The following is a 20,828-nucleotide window of genomic DNA, read 5'->3' as shown; positions in this document are numbered from 1 at the left end:
GGGTGTTACATTAGCAATACTCCATTCATCTGATACAGTGGCTGATTTAAGCAATAAGTTCCATATCACAGTTGGTAGTTCTGCAATTTCATATTTAAGTTTTTCTTTAAAGTATTTGTAAGCTTCTTGCTCCTCAGCAAAAGTGTTAGATGGAGCTATGCAATTATATAGTTTTTTCAGGCATGTCTAGTCACATAAATTCCACTTCTGCAAAATGAATGCAGAGATTAACATTATCTTTAAAATATTGTCAACGCTTTGAATTTGTAAATGTAATTCATTGAATACTTAATTGTAATTCAAGAGCTTATGAAATCAAAATAAGTTAAATGTATTTTCTTTTAATTTTAGGGTCCTGGTATATCTCATCCCTATGACAGTGGGCACATAGCAATGACATACACTGGACTATCATGCTTGGTTATTCTTGGAGATGACTTGAGTCGAGTAAATAAAGATGCCTGCTTGGCAGGACTGAGAGCTCTCCAACTGGAAGATGGAAGGTACAGGACGTTCTTTATTACAGGAGACACTGGAAATTTTTGAGGAAAATCTAACCATGGAACAAAATATACACTTCACCCCCGTAAAATATCTGTGTTATGTCTTGTCCACCTTCCAGAATTTTGTTTGCTGTGGTTGGTGTGAAAACTTTAGAATATAGGCAAGTTACTCTATTGGGGTCATGATGCATTCCAGGACTGACTGATTTCTTGGCCCAGTGCACATTCGCTATTGGAAAGTTACTGGCTGGCCTGGTGACATGATGGTAGTGCTTTGTATGGTGCCTTTCAGGAGAGCTGAAGTGAACGTTGACACACCCTCACATTCTCTGGTTGTGTAACTCTGTGGAGCACTGTCAAGGCAGCTTTCTGTGCCTTCTGGGAAGAGAGATTTGCTTAGGTCTGATAACTACTTCTCACTGATTTAGGAGTGGCACTGAGAGGATGAAAGTTAGAAGTTGAGATTCAGGGGTATAATTGGGTGGAGAAAGAGGATACTAGGGATCCCTAACATATCTGGATTCTTTTTCTGCAGTCAGTAAAGATGAACTCCATTGCATAAATTAGCATTATTGTGTTCCTCAGATCCAATCATAGATACTGAGTGATTCTGCTTATAGTCAGTGAGAGGCAATTGGTCAGCCTGCCCACCCCCTCCCCCCCCAAAACAATCTTTTCTCCATGCTCATTTCCTCCAAGCAGTACACTAACCTTTTCAGTCTGCCTCCGACACAGTGAGCAAATGGCATGTGGAGCATGGGTATCTCTCTGTGGTGCTGGAAACACTAGGTCTTGCTAGAAGAAAGCTCGCAGAAGTGCAATATGTGCAGTACTATGCTACAACAAAGTTTGACTTTCTGCACAGTTTCCTCAGAATACCTTAGTCTCTAGAGATGGAATGCATCTTCTTCAATGGTAGCTAACTCTGAAGTCAAATGTCAAAAGGTTTAAATGTCATTAGGAAATATGCTTATCTGGGTGCTAATGCCAGTTATTCAGAGCTCTATCCATGCCAGGACCGCTGATCCAATTTGCAGCCTCTACTGCTGGCTCTATGTCCTGATGTCTTGTCCTATTTAGAAGGATACAGATGTCGTTGGGACCAAAATCTTTGTGCATGTCCATTTAAAAAAAAAACCCACAAGTAGTTTTTATTTTCTAACATGAGGAAGTTAGACACACATTCTGCTGCAGTATGTGTAACCCAAAGTTGCAGCTTAGTACATAATTGTGTGTAAACAGCTAGTTTGTCCAGTCTGAATGAGGAACATCAACATGAATATAGCAGAGTAAATCAGACTTTCGTTTTTAATGAAATCACAAACTTCCTTACCTAATAGCTTCCCCTCAAAATGACTAGTTATAAATCAGAATGCTTTAGCTTAGTTACTACATTAAGTGTGTATATAATATATAAAGGGTATGTATGCATTTAAAAAAAAAACTTTCAAATTTTTTTATTTTTTTAGCAATATTTGTTTCAGTACTAAAAATAGTGTTTCAACATCACCCAGCCAGTGAGGTTGTTGTCTCAAGACTGATCTGCAAACAGTTCTTGTACTGGTACAAAACCTGTTCAGTTAGTGTGATTTTTTTTTTTTTAACCCGAAATAGTTAACCAGCACAGCCCTAGAGTGGGCCATTATAGGTACAAGGCACCTTGACACTAATATTTGTCTTCTTTTCCCCTTCCTATACAGGAATCGCTACATTGATAAAACTCCTCTGTAGCAATATAACTTCATCTAAGATAAGGGGATTCTACTGCTTTAAATTACACTGATGTAATTAAAGCTGTGCAACTTTTGTGTGTAAACAAACCCTTAGTGGCTGCTGCTGTTTCAGTGATCTTTTCTAGCTGAGAACATGTTACATCCAACGCACTGTAGAACTGAAAATATTGGCTTTCCTGTTAGAAAGCACTGCATATCTGTGTAAAACTTATTTTAAAGTAAGCACTATTCTTAAACTGTTCATCTATTGTTGAGTTAAGAATAGTTCACGTTAAGAAGACTGTTTTGTTTTTATGTTCTATGTTTTGCGATTCCCAGTTGGTCTTTAGTGGGAATGTAGATTGATTCCTTATGGTAGCTCTTTGAGTGATTGATTTTAAAGACCGTGAAAAGCATAATTAACGTGTTTTGGTGATTCCTTTCCTTGTAATTAGAAGAGAGATGCAAGAGACCCAGTGTACAAACTCAAGTTTTTCTAATAAAACTCTTCAACAGACTGAGATTTTTGAACAGTATGTGGGGCTCTCAGGCTCTTAAATAATTTTTTAGGTTGTCTGGAGAACTAACCATACTTAGGCACTGTTAAGTCAACCAATCACTAGCTTTTTTTCTGCTTCCAGAAAAGGTGGAGCAGAAAAAATTAATCCTATTACAGAAAGCATAAATGTTAGATGATGTCAGCATAACCTTCAGTTGCTGTCTGGCACCCCCAAGCTGCTAAATTCTAAAAATGAATGCCAGGCATTAATTGAATTCCCTCTCTGTGGATCCAGTTGTGTTGATCCACAGTAATATATATCAGCCAAAAAGACTGTGACCCCCAGAAATACCATCTGTAAGATTGAATGAAGCCAACAATTTTGTTTATGAAAACAGAACAGTCTCTTCTGAGCCTTTTTTTCATGACAGGTATTTGGGAGTCCTACACCCAACTTTTAAAGATATAGCAAAAATCCAAGCATTGTGTACTACATTAGAACATGAAACTTAAGCTGTTTTCTTCTAGAAACCAGAGGTGCCCTTTAGAAATACCCAAGATTTTTTTTCTGAAGACCATCATAATGTTGGTAGGTCTTCATAAGCCTGAGTTTTGTTCCAGATTCAGTCAGGATAGCCTACTGAAAGCTCATATGTTGAAACAACTCTTGCTATCTATGCACTTTAAAATGTATTTGAAATTCAGTACAGTCTTAGTTAACTATGATGTTAATTGAAGAAATGTAAGAGGTAATAGGGCTTGCTCTGTCTTTAAAGTAGCCCACATTCTGCTATAAGACTGACTTAATAATCTGAATTTAATATGTTAAACTAAATGTGTATCTAAAGAGGTGTGTTTATTTTTTTAAATTAAGCCAGAATAGAAAGGCTTGGAGGGGTGCACAGGAAATGTTGGGTAGAAGACTGTATAGAAAAAACACCAGAGCTGGTTACATGTAGAGCTCTGATCTGTGAGTTTATTACTTTCTGTCTGTGAATCCATTGTTAGACCTTGTAGAAATGTGTGTGTGTAGCACTTCCCTAGAGGTCCTGCTGTCAATCTTTGAAAATAGTATGTTCCTTCATGGATGAACTGCCCTGGGATCTTGACTGTAAAAACATCCCTTCCATTTCTGAATCCTCGGTTTGTCCAGGGTATTTGCATTAGTACCCCAGCAAATCTGACCATAAGTGGAATCTGTTTTGACTGCAGTGCAAGGGAAGTTAGCAATTGACCTCTAAATCACTTGGTAACTAAGGGAGAATATTTCCTATCTGGTGTTCAGTTTTGGAGGAGAGAATTGCCCCAATTTGACAGTTGAATACTAGCCAAGGGAGCCCATCCATACTATTAAAATATAGTAAGAGGCAAATAAGATATTGCCTAACCGACACTCCCCATTCTTTGGAGTTGGAACCATTAAATATAGCAGCTTCTTAAGGAAGCAGAGCTGGTCTAATTCAGAGGGATTAAAACTTAAATAACATTCATCTCAACTCCCAAATTTCTCTGTAAAAATCAGCATTGGAAATGAAAACGTAACCTGAATGGTCTTTATAAAGTGTACAGTAGCAAGAGAAGTGCATGTAATTTGTTAGAAACTGGTAGGCTCTAACTGGTTGTGCTGTTATGATTCCCATTCATAGTATTAAAATCCAGGTTCTAAGTATTTAGTCTATTTGTAAAGCCATATCTATACTAAACTATTTGAATAATTGTTGCTTAGCAGTGAAAATTATACATGTACCCTCTCAAATTAACTGTTTTACACAATTCAGCTTTTGTGTGTGCATAACCTGGATAGATCAGGATTATCTAAATGCTTATTGTCCATTTTAATCGTCTAAGGATAAAATTCTAGTTCTTATCCCTCTCTGAGTAAGGAAATTGGATTGACAGACTAATGGGCTGTTAGTATAAAGAGATTAATTAGCCTACATTTTACTTATTAAAATAAATTGCACTCCTATTATAAATGTCTCAGATCCACACATCTGATAGACATTTGTAAAACGTGGATCCCTTTACTTAGTTTTTTCTAAGTTAAAAAATGTCTAGCAATTTAGGTTGGGTTTATAGCTAATGAAAAGACCTTGTTTTAGGTCACACATTCTATGTGGGTAGTTAAAAATTGAACAGATAGCTTTGAGAGAGCCTATAATTAAGAGTAGGGTGTAATGGTGTTATTTCGGAAGGGACTATGATCCATTTCATTATTAAACTGAGACAGCAGTGTTAATTAAAATAGAAGTGTTGGCTTAATTTATTTTTAACTTATGAATCAGGTGAGACTTACATGGATATCACATGATAGGGTTCTACAAAGTTAAACCATTTTCAAGAACTCAAAATTATTAAAATACAATGCTAAATTGCTTTCATAAACTGAAAATTCCAAATTCAAAGGGGTGTATACAACAGTGTGTGATATTTCCAGAATTGAGCCTACTGTCTCGAGCAACTGACTAACATTTAATGGACTAAATTCTCAGATGTTTGTGTCAAGAAATTGCAAGTGTGCATTTGTTTGTCCAACTTAGGCACGTGAATAGCCCAGTGTGCATGCAGACATTGATTTGCACCTCAACTGGACACAGACCTCTTGTAGTATGGCCCAATGCAAAGGTTTATGTAGAGCTTTTAAAGACAAAAGGATGACTTTAGTACTCCAGACTGGTGATCTAGTAAGAAGCCATTTAAAAATACTTCTGCACACTTAACCTGCTTCAAATGTTTTTAAAGCTGCTAAGTATTCAAACTGCTTATATTTGAGCCAAATGAAGTCTTGTCAGGAAGCTGTAAAGCGAAGCGTTGCAGTCTTGTTTTTGAGGTTGTGAAAGCACAAAATCCAAGGCCGGTGCCTGATCTGGGCAACCAAACTAAAATATATGGTTGGATTAGTTGCCCTTCCAAATAGGGACATAGTATTGTCCTTCTGAAGACTACAGTTTGAAATATTTAAGGAACTTCCTCTTGAGATGAGAAGTATATGATAAACTAGCCTGGGGTGGTGTTTTTGTGTGTGTGTGTTCATAATGTGATAGCCTTTGCAATGCATAATGAGAAAACTCTGTATTTCTTTTAGTTTCTGTGCTGTGCTTGAAGGTAGCGAGAATGACATGAGATTTGTATACTGTGCTTCCTGTATTTGCTACATGCTGAACAACTGGTCAGGCATGGATATGAAGAAAGCAATAGAATATATTAGAAGAAGTATGGTGAGTTTTCCTTAGTGGTGTGTCTTTTTTTGTTTGTTTGTTTGTTTTTTTAAATGATATTTTTCAAATCTTAAGACCGTAGGTTTTCTGCATGCTGCAGCATGTGGCTAAAACAATCACCAGCACTACTTGAATACAAGCCATAACCTTTCATATAGTCCTTTGTGTTTCCTGGTATACTGAGTTGAAAGAGGAGTAGTGGCACAGTAGTATTATAATGTAAAAAAACCACAGACCTTGGAGGATCCAGTGTAATCTCCCTGACGCAGTTAACATGTGGTTTGATCTTCCTGAATAGACTGGACAGAACAACATGTAACCGTTTCTAGACTGCAGCAGCCTTGTTCTAAAGAAGCAGGGCTGTTCCAAAGTCTAAGATCATAGTTAAAACAACATTCCATCTCTCCTATACTGTAAGACAGACTTCAGTTGTTCACTGAGATTGGATACTCTCTATTGCCATGTTGCAATCAGTAGGTCCCTCGGCATGGTAGGACTTGTAACATAGACACTGAAGATGGACATTCCCAGTTTGTAACTGGGAATCCCCCCCAGATGGGGATCCCATCACCCAGATGAAAAATGGGCAGTCCTCCATTTCCTATTTTCTTTTTATAAATAGTATAAAACTAGTAGCTGAAACCCCATGCTGTCACATAGGTCTGGCAGTTGGGCCAGGTAAGCCACTATCTGTGCATTCTATCGCATTCCACCAGGGACACTGTTGCACTCAAATTAGCTGTAGAGTAATGGTGATTGGTTGAGTTGCTTCTATCAGAATGGTCTAGGACTTTTGATATGGCACAGATATAAGCCTTACAGTAGCTGTACACTGCTCAGTGTAATTTGTAAATGACTGAGAACTTAGAACTGGTACTCCAGCTTCATCCTCCTGGACTTGTCAGTTGCCTTTGTCACAGTTGACCATACTCCTCTTGTAATCTTGTCTTCCCTGAGCTTCTGTGACTCTCTCCTCTCCTTTTCTTGTACTGCTGTCATTGCTTCTTCAGCATGACCTTTGGAGGATTCTCTTCATCCCTGTACCCCCACCCCCTGCTTTCTGAAGAGTTTCCACAGTGCTCTGTCCTTGGTCCCATTCCCTCTCTGCACCTTACCTCTGGATAATTTCATCTGCAAACACCAGTTCAACGATTGTCTGTATTTTCTCTCCCTCTCCCTCCAGACCTGTCTTCTTCCATCCAAACTGCAATCTTGGTCTGTCTGATATCTCCTTGTGGATGTCTGTCAACTCAAACTCAACATGGCTAAAACAGAGCTCTTAATCTTCTCACCACCACCACTTCCCTTCTCACCACCCCCCGCCCTCCCACTACTCCTTTGTCAATAACTGGACAACAGCACCAGCCTGCTTGTCACTTAGGCCCATAATCTGAGTGTCATCTTCAACTTGGACCTCTTTCTAGGTCCTCACATCTGGGCTATGTCTGAAGCATGCAGATTCTTTCTGCACAACATCTCTAAGATACAGCTTTTCCTATCCATCCTCACAGCTACCACTCTCATCCAGGTTCCCATCATCTCGATAACTGCAATATCCTTCTCACTGGTCTTAACTCTGCAATCTTACCTCACTTATCCATTCAGAACGGAGCTGCAAATATGATTTTCCTAGCCTGTCGCTTTAACCACGTCACTCCTCTTTACATCCCTCCACTGCTGTCACCTCCTCTATCACCTCAAACATAAGCTATTTGTCTTCATTTGAAGGTCCTTCATGTTCTATCCACACGTCCTGTCATTCTCTGTGAAGATGTTGACTCCTGCCTCTGATCAGCCTGTGATACAAGCCTCCATTGCCCACTTGTTAAATTTTCAAATGCACAACTTTGTGCTTTCTCCCAGGCTGCCCCACACACTTGGGAGGAGCTCCCAGTAAACATCTGCAAAATTAACGCATTCTCTTCCTTAAAACTCTCTCCTTTTCCCTCTATAAAAAGCTTGGCCGTAGTTAGGCCACTGGTGTGCTGAGCCCACTGCCTGTCAAACTGATCAATATTGTCTCATTGTTTCCTTGTACTTCCCCAATCTGTCTGCATACACATCTGTTGTCATTTGTCTTATACTTAGATTGTGAGCTCTTTTGGGGCAGGGACCATCTTTTTGTTCTGTTTGTACAGCACCTTGCACAATGGGATCCTACTTGATAACTAAGGCTCCTTGGCTTTATGGTAATACAAATAATATGGGAGCTGTAGGAACAGACTCTGCTAGCTCTGTACTTACTGGGGACTCTTTTCTGTCAGGGGAATCCCCAGCAGTGTCTGCTCCCTGGCCATCTATATTTAATTCTGGGCCAGTGTCAGAAAGTCGCTGCTATGTGGTGTGACCCCAGTGCAGGCCTGGTTATAGGTGAGTTCAAGTGTCGCTATTGGGGCTAGATACTTACACAATTAGGAACCTAGCCTTTTTAAGTGTGCTTTTCTAACCCTAACAGTTTGGAAAATATTGGACCCGAAGAGCACGTCTTCCTGATCACACTTTTGCTTCCCGCACGCTTGAATTATGATACCATTTTAGCAGCCAGTATTTCAAGAACCAGTAGAGCTAGAAACCAACGCTTTATATCATCAGAAATTAAAATAAAATTAACCAACGTTATTATACTAAGACTACTGTGTATGGTATTGTGTAGACTGCCAGGATGATCGATTTTCCCACCATATAAACAAGTCTTGCTGTATGTTTAGTAAACAAATATAATAACCACCGTTAAATCCGCCTATAATGGGTCCGTTGCATGAAGTGTAGAATCCCTGAAAGAACATCTGCAATGTTGCTATTAAATTGAGTTCTGCAAATAACCTAAAATAAAAATATTTTATATTCAGATGTAGCCATGAAATTTATTTTTGAAGTTAATTTTATTTCAGTGTAAGACTTTCCTATCTAATTATAATGCAAGCTAAACATATCCTTGCTTTGTGTTTTTTCTTGTGAATGCCTAGCTCTATTTTTCTACAATAGTATCTTGTTTTGATAGTCCACTAATTACAAGGCAAAATAGATGGCATCATTAGTGAACTGCTGTCATACAAAGATGTGGTTTTGTTTCACTATATCTTATGTCACCATTTGCAAGTACATGAGGCCTCTTTATATATCTGAGTGCAAGTCATAGTTTATGAACTTATTTTTTTAGTAATGCAAATTGTGACATGCAACTGAGGTACAAATAACTTGTTTAAGTAGCAGCGAGATTGATTAGCTGTAATAGATATTTGTAACTGAACTCCTAAATTCTAATTCTAAAATTTCCTGTTGTGTCAGAATTGAGTCATAAACTTTAAATCCAAAAATTGCTACTGCAACTTGAATTGTAGAATTAAGCACATCAGAAAAGGGCAAAGTTTTTTAAGATTGATCGTACTTTTCAGACTAGAACTACACTTTTAGACAGTTACAGCATTAACATTGCATCTTTATAGATAATAGCTCTCTGTGTGTATTCGTTGTTGTATCTACTGCCTTTACTGACTGCAATAAGTGGATTCTTTTTATTCCTGTTCAGAACCTGTTTCTGCAGTGATGTTTCAGCTTTCCCTCTTCAGTAGAACTATCAAGTTCGGACTGCAGAATTTTTATTGTTGATGTGTAAACCTTAAAGTCCATTTTGACTTTCATATTCAGGGGTGAGTTTGTGACACTGAGGGGAAAAAAATTTAGTGAACTGAACAGGGGTGATTTGGAATCACTGATGCAATAAATATAAATACACCTCTACCTCGATATAACGGTGTCCTCAGGAACCAAAAAATCTTATTGCGTTATAGGTGAAAACGCGTTATATCGAACTTGCTTTGATCCACTGGCGTGCGCAGCCTCCCTCCCCCACCCCCCACCAGAGCACTGCTTTACCGCATTATATCTGAATTCGTGTTCTGTCGGGTCGTGTTATATCGGAGTAGAGGTGTAATGCCATTTTTAATTACCCTTTAGAGTGGAGGGACAAATTAACTACTTTGATTATGATCATATCTCTACAGATTGACTGTGATGCAAATGGCAGGGGGTTGGAGTTAAGATTGTGTTTAATTGATTTACACATTTCCTGATTTGGATAGGATTTAATTATTCAACTTTTATACTGTAGCAATGAAGAATTCTTTTCATTATCCTTTTTAAAATAAAAAAGTAGAAAATTGGAGACAAAAATATCCCCATTTATTTAACAGGATCAAATCCTCAAAAAGCAACTGGTGCCTGTGTCTGTTAAAATTTCAGGCTAATTGTGCAGCTGAACATAGTGCACTATTTGGGTTGCACACTTAACTTTTCCCAGAGCTAATTACTTTGCAGTACATAAAGCACACCACCTCCTTTTACAATTACTCTGTTTATAGAGTTAACTCGCTTCGCCAGTGCTAATCAGCTTGCCATTGCTTAGCAGTTAATGGGGCTTTGTAGCTTGGTAGCACATAGGGACTCCATGCTCAAAATGCACAACTAACAGCTAATGGAACTTTGTGCTGCATATGCTCAGTCTTCAAATGTTCATAGTGGTTGCTTAGAATCAACTTTTCCAAAGTTAGCCGAGGCCATGCTCCTGCTTAAAGTTTATTTACGTCAGATGTGAACTTTCAGAATTCATCCTTTTTAGTCCTCACTCCAAAAAAAGGACAGTGGTCAGAATTTTTGTCCAGTGAGGAATATTACAGTTCTTAATATGAAAGCAGAAAACAGCTAATGTGTGTTCTGCGATAAAGAATATTCACCTTCAAGCAGTGACAGTCTTGTGATCTTGAGAAGTGCTGGGCACCTGCTGTTTTGCTAGAAGTAGGAACATGGAAATCAGACTAGTGGTCTGTCTTGTCAATATCCCATCTCTGATGGCGGCCCCTATTAGCTGTGTCAGAGGAAGATGTAAGAAACCCCTGGTCAACAATTACGGAATAACCTGTCTATAGTTGACGGTTATGGAATAACCTAGCCATAGGGTAGTTTGCTTCCTAATTCTGCTAGTGATTTAATTTATTCTCTGAAGTATGAGGATCTATATATAGCCTTTATTTGTGTGTGTGTGTGTGTGTGTGACGCGCGCACACAAACGGATATTCAGTATAAATATTGAATCCTTTTTTTCAATCCTATTTTAAGCACTTGGTGTCTAACAAGAGTTCCACAGGTGGTTTATGCATTTCTATGAACATTTTTCATGTTATCAATTGTAATAGTGTTGCCACTCAGTTTAATTGACTGTCTTTGTTCTTGTAGCATGGGAAGGCTTAATAAGGTTGTATCTAACTTCTGTATATTATTTATTGTTTTATTTATACATCAGTCATGTTTCCTCCAAACAGTCCCAGACTCTGCATTTTCTTGACATATGGTTGGTTTGTCAGGGTACTGCTTGTCTGCAGATCAATCCCTGCTTCTCCCCCAAGTACCTCTCACAACTCAAGTCTCTCATGTCCTACCCATATGTTGCTTCCCCCCCATATCATCTCTGTTACATACAGAATGAAGATGGAGATGTCTGGACTGTGGCTTGATGGGTGTGGGGGAGTTGAGGATAAGGGGAACTGATGAGTGGGAGTGTAGGCAGGGTGTTAAATGACTCATAGTATGTCTACACTGCAGTTAAAAACCTGTTGCTGGCCTGTGTCAGCTGACTCAGGCTCAGGTTAAGGGGATGTTTTATTGGGGTGTTAATGTGCAGATTCAGGCTCGAGCTGGGCTCTGGGACACTGTAAGGGGGGGAGAGTCCCACAGCTCGGGCTCAAGCCTGAGCCCAAATGTCTACACCACAGTTAAACAACCTCTTATCCTGAGCTCCGTGAGCCCGAGTCAGCTGGCACAGGACAGTTGCGGATGTTTAATTGCAGTGTAGACGTACCCTTAGCTGATTGTTTCCTAGGTTTCCGGTAATGGGTTACACTCTAGCAACCTTAACTTAATTAACTAAATGATTTGGGGGATGGGGGATTATACTGAAGTCTAACTGCTACTAAAATAAAACAAATTTGAGTTAAAAATCCCACAAACCAAAGTGCATTCCAGTATATACTATTGCCATTCTTTAACTTGCTTCAGTATTGTGGCACAATGGGCAAGTAACTCCCACTGCACAGACATCCGTTGATACAGGATCATGTGAATTGGAATTCCTAGGACAATGGAGTGAGCCCGGGATGGAACATCAGCCCTTTACGCTTTGCTTTAAAAGGTTTAAATCAGAATGACTAAACTATTTTTTTAAATAACTTCAGTTTGTCCAGCAGAATGCTGATGCTTTCCCATGCTTTCCTTTTCCCTTAAGTGTAGATTCTTGTTGCAGTTTAGCACATAAGGCCTTTGTCTTCACTGCAGAATGTATTGTATTATGGGAAGGCTGTGCTGTTTACATAAACTAGTGGCCTAACCGTTGCATTCTTGTACTGTAAATGACTCTTGATTTGGGAACAGACATAGACAAATAGGATAGTCTCTTGTCTTGTCTAGAGTTTTGCAGATGCTTTGGCTCCTTAAGGGGGACACCGCTCCTGCAGAATGTATTTTAAAACATCCACAGAATTGGCTTTTCCTTGCCACTTAACTTGGCACTGTAATGCTGCATAATTATAGAACCTTAACTTTAGCATTTTAGTATATAATATTTGAAACAGAAACTTTGGGTTTTTAATTTTTTAGAAAATACCTATTTAAAAACTGCATGTGTTCAAACTGTGCTGCTTTGCTGACAGGTCAATGTGATGCTGATAACTTTTGATCCACAGTGTATGCCTTTGAAAAGCTATTGGCCAGTTAAAACTAATTGAAATAGATGTTGTAGTTGGTGTGGTTTGTGATGCAGGTCTTGCTAATAAAATGAAGTTACATATAATCAAAATACATGTATGAACAATCTATTTCTAAAACTGCTTTTTCTTTTTCAGTCCTATGATAATGGGCTGGCACAGGGAGCTGGACTTGAATCTCATGGTAAGTGCCTTAAAATGTTTCTCAATTCTTAAAAACGGCAGCAGTTAAATGAAGCTTCTTTAAACAATGCTGGGATTCAGCATGCGGCATTTTCCTCCCTTGTTGGTATTTTGGGTTTTCAGGGAAGTGGGGTGAAGAGGAACAAATGAAAAGGTTCTCCCAGAGCATGTGGGCTTCTTTCCTTACCATGACTGTCTCCATCCCAAGACTAGACCAAATGAGGGTCCTAAGAATTTTCTTACTCCAGTATTCTTACCTCAACAACCCTCTGATCTCCTCCCTCTCTGATCTCTGTTCTCATTCCTCACTGTGGGTCAATTGTTGCAGCACTCCTTCCTGATGATACACCCCAGTTCCACCAGCTGTGGATGTATCCTATAATCATTTCCTGTGTTGAACCACAGAGTCTGCTTGGGGTTGAATTTTAAAACTACAGTTAATTTTTATTAAAAAAGCAAATTGCGACTCAAGTCAGGAATTCTTAACTTGGTGTTTTTCTGGAGCATAAACGTTCCATTTATCCCTTTGCAGCAACAGACAGTGCTGGGAAAGGTAGGCACACCCTGGAGCAGCTGGATCATCCCTGATTTTGAGACTTGATTGTGTTTATATGAAGCCTACTAAATGCTAGTCAGTCATAATCTTACCACTGGTTTTTACGTAATTGCATCCATGTTTTTCCATGGTGTGCTGAAGTTACTTTGGTGACTCTTCTACATGTTAATGGTTACCATGAAAGTCCATGGGCCTGATTCTCACTGCACCAACTTCAAAGCCCCTATACACTTCCAGTGGTGTAAAGGGATCTTAGTCTAAATGAGACTCAGGCCCCGTGTCTTATTATATCTTCAGCTTACTCAGGTTCTTCCTCGGGACTTTTTTTATCCTACTCAGAGGTGTGGCACAGATTCCATGTATAATTACAAGGAATAGCTGGAATTCTGGGAGGTAATTCACCATTGTTTTGTCTACAATCATGTTTCAGAAAATCTTGCCAGTTGAGTTAGCGTGGAAGTCATAAAGAAACTGTCTGGGCTTTCCCTTCTGGTTCCAGATTTCTCTTCAACCTCAGTTTAAAAAGTAAAAGAGTCACAATTTGAGTATTGTAGTGCTCTTTGCTGTTATAATACAGGGGTCCTCAAATGTTTTAATAGTGTAGACCACATCTTAACATAGATTTTTCTTATGGCCACCTCCCCTCCTGTTATCACAGAACGTCCCCATGGCACCGATAGTAACTGCTTATATAGAAAAGTGATTTTAGGGATGTATTTAGTGTGGGTATGTTTGCTCTCACTGCAGTTTAGCAAGTGAAACTTAAGTGGAGTGAGCAACCAGTTCCTACTGGACCACTGCAATTTAAGAACCTCTGTTATAGCGCATTTTGCTGGGGCTTCTATGAAGTGTAACAGTGTGGAGGCTGGGAAGAGTGCAGAACTGCCAGCAGCGTGTAACTGGCTCAATCTCTGAGCCAACTAAATACACGAAGTTATCTGTAGATTACATTATGTACTCATAGATAGTTTAGTAGCCTGATTGGGAGATGTCTAGTTTGTCCAATTGAGTGTCTCCATTAAAGGAAACATAGAACTAGTATCTGCTTAATAAGCAAGTGCTGAGAGCAGTTTATAATAGGCCTACCTTTGCTGCTATGTTTTTAGTCCACTATAATTGTGGGGTCACTGAACTGATTGGAAGACATTCTAATGAGGACATTTATGTAATTGTGTAACTGCAGCAACTCATCTGGGTGATGCATCAGCATTGATTAGCTTCAGAGGGAGTATGTCTAGCCTTGTTTGGTTAGGACTGGCAGCTGGGTTGTAGATGAAACGTAGGAATCTGGGATGAGGAAGGGGTGATTTGGAATGAGGTGGTTCAGCAGCCAGCTGTTTACAGGCCTGAAACCAGTAAATCTCCAAGTTGGAGCAGCAGCAGGAAGAAAACAGTTGTAAATGTTCTGTAAGAATGAGAGGTTGGGAGGGGATAGGGGACTTTTTCTTCCCCTCCCTCTTTGAAAGGGAGAGAAACTTCCACCGTGTGACTCCTAAAGTAAATCTAACTATGCATGCGAAAATTTGGTGTATTTTGACTGAAACCTTCTTTCTTGTACTGGAATGATGTGGCTCGCTCACTTGCTGAGCCTGCCTCTTTAAATTTGACACCACTGCTTCAGATAGATTCCTGCTTCCCATTAGCTTGCTTGTGTAATGTTACGTATGGAAATCAGTCTGCAGCAGTGAGTAGTGGTGGTTTACATAAATGGGGCAGCACTGAGGCCCTCCAATTTCCATTTGTAATAGTACGTGTAATACTTTGACCTCTGTGTTGGATTAAGGATCACCTTATTTGTATGGATTTTAGACTTCAGACCTTTCTGTACTCCTTTACACAACTCTGTTTGATATTTTTTACTACTACTTGGTAGCTTGTCTGATCTTAATCAGAAGTTTTAACTTCAATGAAAAAAGGTTGCAGAAACATAATTATTTCTTACAGGTGGCTCCACGTTCTGTGGTATCGCCTCACTGTGCTTGATGGGTAAATTGGAGGAAGTATTTTCAGAGAAAGAACTGAACAGAATAAAGAGATGGTGCATAATGAGACAACAGAATGGCTATCATGGACGGCCCAACAAACCTGTAGACACCTGCTACTCATTTTGGGTAGGAGCAACACTTAAGGTAATACAATTGCTACAATATATGTATTAACCTGTTTGACTCGGTTAACCAACCTTCATCTCCTCAAGTTAGTTATATAGTCAGTGCAAGTAGGCTTGATCTTTGAATTACTAAACTATTTTGATCTCTGTACATTTATGTATTGGGCTACATGTCTGCTGCTTTCTTGCAAGAAGACAAGATACTAAAACCATAACTATGCCCCAATGCGCCACTTATAGCTGTTAAAATGGTAACGCTTCTCTTTATGTAGGTATTTCTGTAACACTGTAACTTTTTTTCCAGCTCTTGAAAATATTCCAATATACAAATTTTGAGAAAAACAGAAATTACATCTTGTCAACTCAAGATCGTCTTGTTGGTGGATTTGCCAAGTGGCCAGATAGCCACCCAGGTAAATTTATTTCTCAGAATCCTGATGTGTTTTGTGTTGCAAAATGTATTCCAGTGGTCCAAGAGGTGGCTCATTTTTAACACAAATAAAGGAATATTTTTAATTCTTCCCCCTCAGAAATATGTGCAACAGTAAGCCATAACACATAATTGGAAAGCTATATTTGTTTAATGTAAAGTATACATCTCCCTCTGCCCCTTCTCCTTGTTTAAAATGTCATAAATGAACTGCCCCTTATTGAAAGAGAAAATGGCAAACAACCTGTTCATATTATTTAGTATCTGAATAGTATTTCTATGCATTTAAAATCATTTTAGCTAAAGAGCATAGACTGTGTAATGGGCCTTTATCCAGGGCCCATTTATAAATATTCCCGAGCCTGTTCTTTTTAATAAACATACTAAGAGCACATCAGACAATATCGCTAAAGTCTTATGAAAAAGCTAATGCAAAAAGCTTAAAGTACTAATGGTACCTAAAACTTTTCATCTATTCGTAGGCTTGCAGAGTTCAATTTTTACTTTTTATAACTGATGGATGATTTATTTTTAAACATTTTTATTATCCATTTAAATGTTCACAGTTGCAAGAAATTATGCAGTGAGTTTCAGACAGTGGGGAGCGTCAGACAATATTTAATGAGCGGGGTTGAGATTCCAAAAGTTAACTTTATAACCATTAGAACACAAATTGTCAACATCACATGTCAAAATATAAAAAGTCAATATCCTTGATCTTCATGCAGTGTCGAGGAAAAAAAATTACATTAACTGTGTCATAAGGGAAATTTGTATTCCAAATGCATTACGAATCTAAGAACAATTCCTTAACGTTTTAGGAGAAAAAACTTAATCTAACTCACAAATTGAAAAACTAGCAGGAGTCCTGTTCAGTGTGAGCCTATATGCAATTTTCGCACATCAGCATCAATGTGCAGTGATCAGCGCATACAAATTCACTACATTCTCCACATTGCTTGCTTAGTGAGGGAGACATAGTTACCACAGTTACAATACAAGATACTCACTAGCAGCAAACATGTACACAGAACTATTAAAAATACAGGATAATAGTGCAGCATGTTTGAGGTAATTTGTATCCCATATACATTTTTGCTATAAAATAAATCTTCATCGAATATCAGGATTGGAAGGGACCTCAAAAGGTCATCTAGTCCAACCTCCTGCTCAAAGCAGGACCAATCCCCAACTAAATCATCCCAGCCAGGGCTTTGTCAAGCCTGACCTTAAAAACCTCTAAGGAAGGAGATTCCACCACCTCCCTATGTAATCCATTCCAGTGCTTCGCCACCCTCCTAGTGAAAAAGTTTTTTCCTAATATCCAACCTAAACCTCCCCCACTGCAACTTGAGACCATTACTCCTTGTTCTGTCACCTGGTACCACTGAGGACAGTCTAGATCCATCCTCTTTGGAACCCCCTTTCAGGTAGTTGAAAGCAGCTATCAAATCCCCCCTCATTCTTCTCTTCTGCAGACTAAACAATCCCAATTCCCTCAGCCTCTCCTTATAAATCATGTGCTCCAGCCCCCTAATCATATTTGTTGCCCTCCGCTGGACTTAAATAAAATTCAACTTCTTAGTTAGCTTGATAAAACATGGAGAGTGAGAATAATCTGAAAACAAAACAGACATGCAGGAAAATGTAAAGCTATTTGAATACAACAGCCTAAATTAAGATTTGGCAAGGAAGCAATGCAAATGATACTTGTTTCATCTAGTTGCTATGTTCCATGGTTGTCTTCTGACTGTGTGCCTTATTCACAAAATATTTGTCTCCACAACTCCTGGCCTTCAAACGCCTTGAGATTTTTGTCATTGCTTCAAATAGAAAAAGCAGTGCACAGTTCAGGCTGTCTGTCAGTATGTTTTGGCTGGCATTAAATTCTGCATTAGTCTGCACTGTCCTGCACAACTTCAGAGCCTCTGGGTTAAATCTGCCATATATGGGCAGTTGGGTGGTAGTTAGTAAAGGGATTTCAGTGAGCGTGCTTGGGGAGTTTTCCCAGGGGTGAGCTGTCACTGGCAGACACATTTTCAGTGTGGTCACCCAGAAGGAGATGTGTGTAGTGAGCATGTTTCTGTCTGCACAACAATGATGCTTTATAAGGAGGCTTTCTTTTGGATATTTGGCTGGAGTATGTGCAAATACCTTTCTGAAAAAGATCAGTTTGGTAATTGTGAAATTACAATGAAACGAAAAAGGTTATGGAGCATTGATATGGCTGGAAGGGCCATATAAGAGGTATCTTTCTTCCCCAGCATTAGAGAAATCCCCCTGGATGGGCTGGTGGAGGTGTAATGGTGGTACTTGTACTTTCCAGATTCTGCCTTTTCGTAGCTGCTAGTACCAAAATACATCTTGCTGTTTTAATGAACAGTCAGCCATCACCTATGCCCTCATCTACAGAGGTTGCTGCTACTGTAACAGGAGTAATTTTTCTATTCTAAAAAAATCCTCCTCTGGTTTTAGAAGGAAATATTTTTAGAGTGTCTGGGAGGGAATGCTTTAAATAAGCTCCCGACTCTCTCAGGCTCTTCCACATCTCTCTGGCATGACCTCTCATATGTGATCAGCTAGCTGGGAGAGCTCTTTACTGAATAAAGTAGTTGTGCTTCCTAGAATCTAGTCTTAGGACAGAAATTCCAGACCATCGCCTCATACTCAGTGTGTGGTAGGGCTTGGTTAACTATTATATTTTATATTTAGAATTAGATAAAGCAAAATATAACTAGGAACTTCTATTTGCCATTTAACTTTCAGGGCTTGGCTTAAAATTGGTTGGTGTTTTGGAACACAAACAGTTCAATATTACTGCATGATACACCAGGAAGCATTTACATTTTAACTAACTCCTTTACTATTTTGTTTCCAGATGCTTTGCATGCATACTTTGGGATCTGTGGCCTGTCATTAATGGAGGAATCTGGCATTTGCAAAGTTCACCCGGCCCTGAATGTAAGCACAAGAACCTCTGAGCGCCTTCAGCACCTCCATCAGATCTGGAAAACTAAGGACTCTAAACAGTGTTCAGATGACGTGCACATCTCTACATGACTGATTTAGACTCAAGCTTAGTTTGGTAGCGTAACTGTAGCCCAGGGTTAAAAGCCATGTATAACCAATGTGCTCTTTTTAAGTGCTGGAGTCATACAATCAAATCCATGTTACTGGCATCACTTTGATAGTGAATGGCCTTTAGCCAGTTATTCTGGGATAAAAGGAAATTTCAGTTGTATAGAAGTTTGCCACTGCAGACTCCTGAAATGGCTTGTACTTCTAAGAAATCCCTTGAGGCAAATTTGTTTTCATTTGTATTTTATTTTTTAAAATTTGTGCATACTGTGTCAAAGTTTATAATGGGGAAAGTGTCTTCAAAATCTGTTTACATATTCTCATACAGTATAGCACTGAACCTCACAAAGTTCTTAATTACCTTAATATTTGACATGTTTAGGTAGAGAAACCCCTATGTTAAGTCTCAGTTGAAAGTAGATGTCAGCTTCCATAACCTTTGTAAACAAAAAATAAAATTATTTTATTCAATATAGACAGGCTTCCTAAAGTTGTGTGGTGGTGTTACATTAATTCCATAATCCTCTTGTATCGCTCAAATTAGGCAGATGTAATAGCTTAATATGAAGTATTATTCATTACCTTATCCAGAATTTAATTACATTTTTATGGCATACTACATTAACAATGGGAGGAGAAAGTAACCAGCAGAATCCTGGGGTAAAGGTACCATCTGGCAAGGTGCCATCACACAGGATTGTTGAAGCAGAGTGCCAGAAATGTTGGTAGTGTTATACCATTCAATTACATCTTGATTTTTTTTCAAAGATTTCTCTCCTTCGATGTCAAAGAAAAAAGTCCTGATTCTCTTTAAAATGTCTGAATATAAAGAGCAGAAAGTTGTATTTTAAAATTGTTTGATGCTTTTTTAAAATAGCTTTATTCCAAATAAAGTCCAATAAATTGAACATTTTCAGCCATTTGCCAATATAATCTCTAGTTGTGTCAGAATTGAGAGGTGCAGTTGAGGTGCTGTTCTGAGTTCAAGCAAATAATTTTCTAGCCATTGAGTTTGACACAAATCGCAATTGCTTAAATTTCACAAACATACAGCAGGAAAATGCATGATACACCTAACCTTGCTATAACCTCACTGACCTGTGTATCAAAAAGCCACAAATTCTCATTTAAAAACATATTTCCAGCTTCACTGTTCACGGAGGAGCCACTGCTGGAGGCCAAACAAGTGACATGCTCCTGATATCTGCCTAAAACTGATCCAAGAGGAGAAAATAAAGAAAACCTTGGACTCTTCATGCTGATGGAGGAGAGTGACCCTGGGGCTGGCCTTTTCAACTCATTAGAAGAGAATGAGAAGGGTAGTCCTCTTCCTTCCACATAGGGAACTGGCAATGGCCATCTTTAGTTCCTCATCGTATTGGGAAGTGCAGCAGTGGGGCATTCTAAGGTTACATCAAGCTGCTGATGAAAATGGGGGTGTGGGTGTTGGAACTAGCTTTTCTGAAAGGCATTTCTCCCTTGTTGGAGAACCAGCTGTCAGGTTTCTCATGGCAAGAGCCCACCACTTTTCCCAATGATTGGTAGGAGCAGCAGACTTGAGAAGAGCAGCACTCTTAACTTGTTCTGAGCCAGTATTCTTAGCGCTAGTGCTGGAAGTGGGTGCAAGTGATGAAATGGCACTCCTTTTATTGGCCTGTTTGGGGAGTGACATCTCCTGCATTGACTTTGTCCCACATGACCCTAGTGCATAACCCACAAAGGGTTCTCTGATGTATGGCTGACAAGAGTCACACCTTGTGCCTGTGATCTAGCCTTGCAGTCTT

At 39.1% G+C, this 20,828-nt stretch overlaps 1 protein-coding gene across 2 annotated transcripts in view; it reads left to right on the top strand.

Annotated features, from left to right (window-relative positions):
* The window catches only part of PGGT1B (protein geranylgeranyltransferase type I subunit beta), a 52,322-nt gene extending 32,407 nt beyond the window's left edge, over positions 1 to 19,915 (top strand). For both annotated transcript variants that reach the window (XM_024205118.3, XM_024205119.3), the window contains exons 4-9: positions 352 to 503; positions 5,800 to 5,932; positions 12,826 to 12,871; positions 15,371 to 15,555; positions 15,841 to 15,949; positions 18,845 to 19,915. In XM_024205118.3, coding sequence (XP_024060886.1) covers positions 352 to 503; positions 5,800 to 5,932; positions 12,826 to 12,871; positions 15,371 to 15,555; positions 15,841 to 15,949; positions 18,845 to 19,026 — 807 coding nt within the window. In that variant the 3' untranslated portion in view covers positions 19,027 to 19,915. The remainder of the gene's footprint in view (positions 1 to 351; positions 504 to 5,799; positions 5,933 to 12,825; positions 12,872 to 15,370; positions 15,556 to 15,840; positions 15,950 to 18,844) is intronic.
* The last annotated feature ends 913 nt before the right edge of the window (positions 19,916 to 20,828 follow it).

This window comes from Terrapene carolina, unplaced genomic scaffold, assembly GCF_002925995.2.
Source record: "Terrapene carolina triunguis isolate 2854851 unplaced genomic scaffold, T_m_triunguis-2.0 Scaffold69, whole genome shotgun sequence".
Lineage (NCBI taxonomy): Eukaryota > Metazoa > Chordata > Testudines > Emydidae > Terrapene > Terrapene triunguis.
Note: the sequence above shows the minus strand (reverse complement) of the source record. Positions and strands in the feature narration are given on the sequence as shown.